At 39.4% G+C, this 10,819-nt stretch overlaps 1 protein-coding gene across 1 annotated transcript; it reads left to right on the top strand.

Annotated features, from left to right (window-relative positions):
- Positions 1 to 3,394: 3,394 nt before the first annotated feature.
- On the top strand, positions 3,395 to 7,310 carry FSHB (follicle stimulating hormone subunit beta). Its single transcript, XM_027562775.1, has 3 exons — positions 3,395 to 3,500; positions 4,137 to 4,301; positions 5,869 to 7,310. The coding sequence occupies exons 2-3, from the start codon at positions 4,143 to 4,145 to the stop codon at positions 6,097 to 6,099; spliced, it is 390 nt and encodes a 129-aa protein (XP_027418576.1). The 5' UTR covers positions 3,395 to 3,500; positions 4,137 to 4,142; the 3' UTR covers positions 6,100 to 7,310.
- The last annotated feature ends 3,509 nt before the right edge of the window (positions 7,311 to 10,819 follow it).

Below are 10,819 nucleotides of genomic sequence, written 5' to 3'. Positions count from 1 at the left end.
TACATGTGATTTTGGGAAATGCGGAGGTGTCTCAAGTCGAGAAAGTAAGAATCTGACATAGTCTCCTTAGTCAATATTTTGTTAAATATTGAGTTAATATTGGTATACTAAAACCCAGTAATAATAGGGCTAGAAATAAAGATGGGTGATATCACTCAGTTTCCAACCAGGAAAACTGAAACCTGATACATAAAACAGAGGGAATTTAATCCAAGGAATGCATTGTCCAAGTGTTAGAATTACAGAGAAACCAGACAGGAGAAAGGACAGGACTCAAAGGTCAGCAATCACCAGAAGCCCCACTCATCTTCAGGATTAGAAGAACACAGGTGGGTTTCCAGAGCCAAAACATGAGACCACTTAGCAGAAGCTCAAACCATGGAGGGTTTGCCCCACAAAAGCTGGGAAAACTAAGAGAAAAGCTTCCTGTGTGACCTGGACTCGGAGAAAATGCAGCTACTAACCAGAAAAGAAAAATGTAAAGGGCCCAGGTTTGATCCCTCATCAGGGAACTAAGATCCCACAAGCCATGCAGAGTGGCCAAAGAAAGAAAAGGGAGACAGATGCTCTTTCTTCCTTCTCCTTCTATACTCCGGTCTCCCTCCCCAGAGGCTTCCAAGAGCAGAACAGAGCAAGAACAAGAAATGCATCAGCTAGCAAACAGGTTATGGACCAGCAGAGCGTTAAGGGAAACTGTGAGTGATTTGTGTTTCAATTTGTTCAACAAAAGTGAATCTGTGCCTACTGTGGATTAGAAACTCTTTTCCTATTGGGAATACAAAGGTGAATAAGAAAGACCTCTAAATTTTCATCAATAAAATATTTCCAACAACCTTTGTGAAAACAATAACATCTAATTAGGAAATACACTAGTCAGATAAACCAGGCTCTAAGAGGCTTGACATTAGGAGAGAGGTCTGGGAGACCTCTTTTCATCTCTCAATCCTCAGCAAATTCATCCACCATCCTTATTCTCAAATGCTAACCTTACTTCCTACTTTATTGAGAAGATGAAGTTCATCACAGGAGAGCTTGTACAGAGAATGTCACCACATCTCCCCATCACCATCATCTGTCCCCACCACACCTCCCCACCCAGCAGCATCTACACTCACAACTCTGCCTGATACAGGATATGAGCTCTGCATCCTCCTGCCTAAAGCCAGTCCCCCCAGCTGTGTCTGAAATCCATCTCTTCCTCCAACACCATTATTTTTCACTCTCTACTCAATCATTTGCACCACCATACAAACAAGCAGTTATTTCTCCCTTCTTAAAACACAAAAATGAAAAGAAAATTATCTTTACCCAACTTCCAGTTTATCACCTGCTTTTCTCCTCATCTTTGAATCAAAATTCCTGGAAAAAAAAAAAAACTGTCTATATTTACCTTTCTTTGGGCTTCCCAGTGGCACTAATGGTAAATAACCTGCCTACCAGTACAGGAGATGTAAAGAGATGTGGGTTCAATCCCTGGGTTGAGAAGATCCGCTGGAGGAGGGCATGGCAACCCACCCCAGTATTCTTGCCTGGAGAATCCCATGGACAGAAGAGCCTGGCGGGCCACAGTCCACGGAGTCACAAAGAGTCGGACACGGACTGAAGCAACAGCACACGTGACATTCATCTCATTTTTATTCATCTCTTGCCAATCACTAAAACACACACCAGTCAGGATTTTGCTCCCCTAACTCCAAAGGAACTTCTCTAGCCAGGGGTATTAGCGATCTTTACAACTGCCACATTATTGTGCCATTTCCCCTAACTTAACCTGTGAGGAGTGTCGGGTACAGTTGTCACCCACTCCTCCTGATACACACACTTTACTTGACTTCTGGGACACCACATTCTCTTCATTCCTTTCTTTCCTCAATGACCCTTCTGTTTCCTTTGGATAAAAGAAGAAAAAAACTTCATCTTATCCTTGACCTCTTAGTGCTGGAATACACCAGGCTCTACCCTTTTAACTTCCTTTTAACTTCTCTATTTACATACACCCAATCCCTCGGTAATCTTTTCAAGGCTTATGTCAATGACTCCCAGATTTTTACCTCAGACAGTGTATTTCTCCCCAAACCCAGTTTCAGCATTCTACATGGATGTCTTAAAGATACCTCAAGTTCAACATGTCCACACTAAATTCCTTATCTTTCCAAAAAACTTACTGTATCTCTAGCCATCCCATTTCAGCTGATGGCATATTTATCCTTCAAGTTTCTCAGGCCATAATCCTTAAAGTCATCCTTGGCTCTTCCTCTCACACTCAACATTCATCCATCAAAAAATTCTGTTTGCTCTACTTTCACAATATATCCACAGTCAAATTATGTCTTGTTCATTACTCCCACACTAGTCTGAATAAATATCATTTCTTACCCAGGTTGATGCAATAGCATCTAATGGGACTTCCTGTTTCTACCTTTTCACCCCTACATTAGCAACACGGCAGTCAAAGAGATCCCTTCAGACCTAAATCAGATGATGTCACTCCTCTACTCAAAACCCTGCAGTTGGTCCCCAATCAACAGTAAAAATCAAAGTTTATATTGGCCTAAAATGTCTTACATGACTTGGCTTCTGTTACATCTCTGACATCATATCCTAATATTTTCACCATTGTTCCTTTGCTAGAGCCACACTGCTTAAATAGTAAATATTTGTTAAACAACTCAGTCCCAGTCTCCATGCAGCTCTTAGTCTACTGGGAGAAACAAAGATAAAGGATTAAAAAGAAGTTGATAATTAAAGCTCTCCTCTTCTTCCCATTCTAAATGCTATCAAATGAATGTTGAAGGTTGAGGATTTGCCTGGGGTGGCAGTACTTTAGGAGATGTAGGGGGTAAGCAAGGACATTTCAGGCAAGATGAACATTGCATATGCAAAGAGCTAGAGAAATGAATCAGCAGAACATTTAAAGAATTACAAGCAAAGCATCAAAGAATAACATTTGAAATTAGAGGATCTGGATGTAAAGAGGAATACAGTCTATATTTTAGACAGGAGTCAGATCATGAAAGACTTTCTATTTGTTTTTTCCCTGCTAGTTTTCAAACTACCTTCAGAGTAATTTATTAACCATATCTTTTTGATACACCTCAACAGAGCCAAGGCAATACTTGAAAAGAATTCTGAATTCCCCAAGTTAAAGGTACAAAAGAAAAACCCAAAGTCAAATTTAATTTGACAAGGTAAAGGAGTGGGTGTTCTACTATATCAAATTTAATCTGTACAAAATCATCTCTGGTAACATTATTTGTCCTGATCTACTGCGTTTAGACTACTTTAGTAAGGCTTGATCTCCCTGTCTATCCAAACACTGATTCACTTACAGCAAGCTTCAAGCTAACATTGCTCTTACTAATACCCAACAAATCCACAAGGTTTAGTTTAGTTTCACACAATTTTGTATAAAAGGTGAACTGAGACTAGACTCAGCTACAGCTTTCCCCAGACAAGGCAGCTGTCTACGGAAAAGTCTCAGCATCTACAGTTATCAAGTGGTGAGTTACTTCAATTCGCAGATTTTTAAGGATCTAGAGAACAAATTTAGAGCTTTTTCAATTCTATTGTATAGGGAATCTGTGCTTGTCAACCTGGCTTCTTAAATACACTGTAATCAATGTTAGCAAGCAACTGACTTTATATAGATCAATTCATCTGGCCTCTGAAATAGTCTCATTTTAAACAAAGGGGGGCAAAAGCAAATGATAATATTTATGAGATGCTAAAAATGATGAACTAATTTTGTAATACAGAAGTTTCTTTTTAGTCTTTTAAATGGTAATAAAGGGACAAATACAATGATCATGATTGCTTGCTTCAGAGTAATCACTCTAAAATAGACAGCAGTAATGTTCTAAACCAAACACTGCTCTGCTTAAATCATTATATTGGAGTTTTGATCTGTAATATGTTTCTACTTTAACAACAACAACAACAAATTGAGGAGCATAATTAGAAATGCTTGTTCAAGAAACAAGTAAAGCAAAGGAAAAGGAAGGAAAAAACATTGCTGGAGCAAAATATGATAAGAGACGATGGATAGAAAAATTATTTTTGGTTTGGTCAGAATATATAAACGATTATAATTCTTTGGTTTCTCAGTTTCTCACAAGCCTTAATTGTTTGTTTCTCAGCCCAGGATGAAGTCCGTCCAGTTCTGCTTCCTTTTCTGTTGCTGGAGAGCAATCTGCTGCAGAAGCTGCGAGCTGACCAACATCACCATCACGGTGGAGAAAGAGGAATGTGGCTTCTGCATAAGCATCAACACCACGTGGTGTGCAGGCTACTGCTACACCCGGGTAGGCACTTTGCTTTGCTGGAAGTGAGGGTGCTGAGGGTCTGGACAAGGCAGGCTTCATTGATTCCCACTTGTCAATATTTTAAGTTTCCCATGGAATAGCCATGAGTCCTTTAGCCAATACTGTTTTATGACTGGCTTTTTTACCATGATATAAACTAAATGTTTGGGCTCAGATTTGATTACAATAAATGTAAAGAGTCAGGTTTGATCTGATCAATTTAGTAATATGCTACTCTATTTTAAATTTTTTTAATTTTTAATTATTTCAAAAAATAGTTCTATGATAGATTTTACATATAGAGAGATTAAAAACATAAACATGCATACATTTAATAATAGAACAGCCACAATAGTCCCCAAAAGCCAATTTCTGTAATTGAGGCCACATCTTTACAACAGAGACAGTACCAAAATATGTTTGCAAGCCATATAAAAGCATAGCCACATTATAAAAATTGTCTTATTGGCCTGCTGAATGCAAATACCAACAAGCAGCCTGAGAACACAATCAATCCTTGTAGACTGTTATAACCAAAATGAATTTGTAAACCCACACAGTTCTTTATACTGTTGAGAAAATCAAGGCACGGAGGCAAAAAACAGTTTGTATTCACACAGCTTCTTTGAATTAATCCCAGGGGCAGTTTCTACTTTCTCTTTTTTCCCCTATAACACCTGGCTATCTATGCAGAATTTCATTCAATAAGCTGAAATTGAAATACCAACTTTTTAATGAAATATACTTTATGGGGTGGTAAATGAGTTTAACCAAAATCCACTTATCACATCTTCTTGGGATATAGACTTAGTGGCATGATATTGAAATAACTTAAACAGAAGTAACAACTTTTCCCTCAGTGCAAATATATATATATATATATATATATATATATTTTTTTTTTTTTTTTAACTAGAAAGTGCTACAAAAAAACCTATTCTGCAAGGATTAAAGTTCTTATGTACAAACCATGTACATAAGAAACTGTGACTTGTGCAAAATATATAGCCTTCAAGGTGGAGAAATGTCTACAAGACAGCGAAATATTTAAAATCTTACATAAGCTTTCATAGTCAGGCTAATCTAAGCATTATCATTCCACATTATATACTTTTTGACTTTTTATAAACACTCAGGGACAATGCATTTGGAAAAAATTTCTGAGGAATTAAACTTCACTGATTCGTAGTTCAAGTTGTCATTAATACAGCTTTCAACTAAGTAAAAAAGTCAAATTAAAATTTGCCAATTTCTCTTTTAATCATTTTCCTTTATTGAAATTCAAATTTCTTGATAGTTGAAAAAATAATTAACATTTTGACAAAGACACAAGGAGTAATAAAAGAACTTATATTTTCTGAAACATCTGTAGAATAATCAGGAAACATGGTATAGCGGGTCATTTATGAGATATCTTTCCTTGATTAGGAATTTCATAAAAGAATTTTAAAGTGTAAATATTAGAGCAAGCAGTATTCAATCCCTGTCTCACTTTGATTAAGCTAAACAGAAACTTCCAGACTACTGTAACTCATCTGTCTCTCTCTCTGTCTCCTAAACCACTCAGGACTTGGTGTACAGGGACCCAGCAAGGCCCAACATTCAGAAAACATGTACCTTCAAGGAGCTGGTCTACGAGACGGTGAAAGTGCCTGGCTGTGCTCACCATGCAGACTCCCTGTACACGTACCCAGTAGCCACTGAATGTCACTGTGGCAAGTGTGACAGCGACAGCACTGACTGCACCGTGCGAGGCCTGGGGCCCAGCTACTGCTCCTTCAGGGAAATCAAAGAATAAAGAGCAGCGGATGCTTTGAGCTGCCTACCCTTATCCTAAAGGACCAAAACATCCAAGATGTCTGTGTGTACATGTGCCTAGGCTGCAGACCACCACGGGAGACCCTACTGATCTCTGCTCTCCTGAGAAGGGGAGCTCCAGGAATGGAGAGGGCTGGGGCCTGTCACCACTCAGACCTGTATTCTACATCTGGTTCCATAAGTCTTATTCACTCTCACTTAACTTACAGACACGAGGGTGCTTTCCCATTTAATAATCTTAGAAATCCTCTCAGGCAATCCCTTCCTCTAAAAGCTAGGGATACGATCCCCCGGGAAGGAAATCAGCTAAAAGTAGGTGAAAGTCCTAAATGCAGCATTCTCCTACCAGACTCAAGAGCCCTCAAGAGCAGGGCCAACCTCTTCTTCATGATTGTAGCCTCAAAGCCTAACACTCCACATAGAATTTAGTAAGAAACTCAATAATGGCTTCCTTAAAGAAAGTAAGATCAGAAAGTTAGGGATCGGAGAACACTGAGAGAGGATGTTAGAGGCTATCTGATGAGGCTGCGCTCCACAGAAGCGGGGCATCAGCTTCAGTTCTGTCTCGCCTCTCCTCCTCTGGCACATGGAGGATGGAGACAGGATAAAACTCTCTGAATCATTCAGGCAGGTGGCAGTTACCAAGCTCAGGATTTCCAAGCTATTACTGCCGAGTCCTTTAGTTAAAGGCAAAAGCAAGAAATGTTAATATGGACTTGTGGAAACTAGCCACATCTATTCCATCATTTAAATAAATGGAACAAATGCTGTCAGGGTCCTGCAAAACTCCCTTTGGAAAGTACAGAGAACTATATCACCCTGCCCTTGAATGTAGGATCTACTCCTTTGGAAAGAGGTGGATTTGAGAGCAGGTTTGAAAGCAATTTTGACAACTTAATAAGTGCATTTATCTTATCTTCAAATACATTTATGTAAAGAAAATGCTCTTTTAGAAAGATTAGCCATAACAAAAAAAAAACTCACTGCTGTTTTCTCAAGTTCTCTCTGTGTCAGTACTCTTTTTTGTCTATCCATGTTCTCCCAGATCTGTTTCTTTCAAGAGGATAAATATTGAGACTATTTCATGAGTTGATTTCGAGATGTTACCTCTCAGTTATGTACTTGTTTCATACTCATATTAACTAATTTATTTAAATCCTATTTTTTTAAATAAAGATGCTAGCCACCAGAGTCATAGGTTTGGATTTTTTTTCACATGTAAGCAGATGACTAAAATGTCTGTATGTTTATAATGGTAATAAAATAAATCTCACCAAAAAATCCCTAGTGCTTCTACAATATTTACTTGTACTGACCTTTGGAAATATTAATTTTGTTACATTTCTAAAAGTATTTCCTTGTTTAAATTTTGGGTCACTTTTTGAATTCTTTTTCTGATACAGTGGGGGTGGGGGGAAACCAAAGGGAGAATCACAGAGTGGATGGGGACGCTGGAAAGTCCAAGCTCATTCTTTGGATTTTTGAGATGAAAAATTGAAGGCCAAGGATGTCAAGTGACCCAACTTAGATCACAAAGACTGTATATGCAGGCAGGATAAGAACCCTGGATCCCGATCTCTTAGCCCAACTCTCCTATGATAATCTGTCATATTATCTCATGTTGGCAAGGACTGATGTAAAATTGCAGGTACTGGTAATCAGCTATGTGCATTCCAATCTGGTACTGAGTGTGCCTTATAGCTATATTCTCTACAATATTTTGACAGGTTGAAATTAGGGCTACAAGGTCTAATAAGATGCTTTAAATTATAACCTCTGTTTCCTCAGTGGCCTCTTATCAGCAAAGAACAGCCTAATGCTGTTTTCTTGAATAAGGGAGTAGTGAAAAAGCAATTGAATCTGGAAGGGGAAGTTGAACATGGAAGGCACATTGACTGCTACATCTCAAATAAATATTTATCTAAAGTCAGACCCAACAATTTTAATGACATTGAAAATCTCTAAGCTGTTGATCTGTGTTTTCCAAAAGAAATATATATATATGTGTGGGTGTGGGTGTGTGTGTGTGTGTGTATATATATATATATGATTCATCCTTTTGAAGAGAGACATATTGATCTGAATTCAGTCTATTTTTTGTACATTGGCTCCAGGGTACAAATATTATATGCTATTGGACTTCCCTGGTGGTCCAATGGTTAAGACTCAGCTTTCACTTCAGGGTATGTGTGTTCGATCCCTGGTTCGAACTGAATTGAATTAAAAGTTAAAAAAAAAAAAAAAAACAGGAAAGAAGAATATTATATGCTACTGTCATCAGTACACATATACCAAACAAGCAGGATTCAAGGAGTATATTCCTACAAGCAACTGTATTTTTTTAATTTTATTTTTTAACTTTACAATATTGTATTGGTTTTGCCATATATCAATATGAATCCACCACAGGTATACACATGTTCCCCATCCTGAACCCTCCTTCCTCCTCCCTCCCTGCATGATACAAGCACCTGTATTTTGTTCCTCCCTGTCCTTTTGAATTTGCTCAGAAGTAGCTGTCCTGCCTCATCCTCTGCATGAAAATTTTTATCAGGCTACAGAGCCTCACTGATCATTCTTAAGTTATAAAATCTCCATTATTAAAACAATAACCCCAAATCTCCAGTTCCAGCTAATGAAAACATCAATGGGAGTTGATACTATTTTCCCATTCTTAGAGGAGGGGAGGCAGGATTCTTAACTCCCCCTCCATCTGGGATTTGCACCCACAGGTTACTGAGCCCTCTGGACTTGAATGCAGAGTAGTAGTGAAAAAAATAGGACAAAAAAGATGATTATGAAACTATTTACCTCAGGTTGGGACTCGAACCCATGTGACGAGGATTTGAACCCAGCCAAAACCCAAAGGACTTTCAACTAAGATCACAGACCTGGTTTCAGGACCTAATGAAGCTCAGGTTCTTGATGTCTCATTGCAGAAAGAATTCAGTGAGAGTCAAAGTGATAGGTAAAATGTGGATTTATTCAGAGAGAAACACACTCCATAGACAGAGTGTGGGCCATCGCAGAGGGCGAGTGCAGCCTTGAAATGTGGCATGGTTAGCTTTTATGGGCTGGGTGCAGTCATGAAATTAAAAGATGCTTGTTCCTTGGACGGAAAGCTATGAACAACCTAGACAGCATATTAAAAAGCAGAGACATTACTTTGCCAACAAAGGTCCATGTAGTCAAAGCTATGGTTTTTCCAGTGGTCATGTATGGATGTGAGAGTTTGACTATAAAGAAAGCTGAGCACAGAAGAATTGATGCTTTTGAACTGTGGTGTTGGGGAAGACTCTTGAGAATCCCTTGGACTGCAAGGGGATCCAACCAGTCAATTCTAAAGGAAATCAGTCCTGAATATTCATTAGAAGGACTGATGCTGAAGCTGAAACGCCAATACTTCGGCCACCTGATGTGAAAAGCTGACTCACTAGAAAAGACCCTGATGCTGGGAAAGATTGAAGGCTAGAGGAGAAGGGGACGATAGAGGATGAGATGGTTGGATGGCATCACTGACTCGATGGACATGAGTTTAAGTAAGCTCCAGGAGTTGGTGATAGGCAGGGAAGCCTGGCGTGCTGCAGTCCATGGGGTGGCAAAGAGTCAGACATGACTGAGCAACTGAACTGAAATGAAATGAACATTGTGAAAAATCAACTGATTAAAGATGAAAAAGAAACATTGTGCTCCTGATTTTTATTTTTTCCCTATCTTTAGTTCAACGCAGGAACCTTCTCCCAACTGCACAGATCAGATCAGATCAGTCGCTCGGTCATGTCCGACTCTTTGCGACCCCATGAATCGCAGCACATCAGGCCTGCCTGTCCATCACCAACTCCCGGAGTTCATTTAGACTCACGTCCATCCAGTCAGTGATGCCATCCAGCCATCTCATCCTCTGTCATCCCCTTCTCCTTCTGCCCCCAATCCCTCCCAGCATCAGAGTCTTTTCCAATGAGTCAACTCTTTGCATGAGGTGGCCAAAGTACTGGAGTTTCAGCTTTAGCATCATCACTTCCAAAGAAATCCCAGGGCTGATCTCCTTCAGAAGGGACTGGTTGGATCTCCTTGCAGTCCAAGGGACTCTCAAGAGTCTTCTCCAACACCACACTTCAAAAGCATCAATTCTTCGGTGCTCAGCCTTCTTCACAGTCCAACTCTCACATCCATACATGACCACAGGAAAAACCATAGCCTTGACTAGGCGGACCTTTGTTGGCAAAGTAATGTCTCTGCTTTTGAATATGCTATCTAGGTTGGTCATAACTTTCCTTTCAAGGAGTAAGCGTCTTTTAATTTCATGGCTGCAGTCACCATCTGCAGTGATTTTGGAGCCCAAAAAAATAGTCTGACACTGTTTCCACTGTTTCCCCATCTATTTCCCATGAAGTGATGGGACCAGATGCCATGAGCTTCGTTTTCTGAATGTTGAGCTTTAAGCCAACTTTTTCACTCTCCACTTTCACTTTCATCAAGAGGCTTTTTAATTCCTCTTCAACTTTCTGCCCTAAGGGTAGTGTCATCTGCATATCTGAGGTTATTGATATTTCTCCCTGCAATCTTGATTCCAGCTTGTGTTTCTTCCAGTCCAGCGTTTCTCATGATGTACTCTGCATAGAAGTTAAATAAACAGGGTGACAATATACAGCCTTGATGAACTCCTTTTCCTATTTGGAACCAGTCTGTTGTTCCATGTC

The sequence above is a fragment of the Bos indicus x Bos taurus genome, chromosome 15 (assembly GCF_003369695.1).
Source record: "Bos indicus x Bos taurus breed Angus x Brahman F1 hybrid chromosome 15, Bos_hybrid_MaternalHap_v2.0, whole genome shotgun sequence".
NCBI classification, from domain to species: domain Eukaryota; kingdom Metazoa; phylum Chordata; class Mammalia; order Artiodactyla; family Bovidae; genus Bos; species Bos indicus x Bos taurus.
Note: the sequence above shows the minus strand (reverse complement) of the source record. Positions and strands in the feature narration are given on the sequence as shown.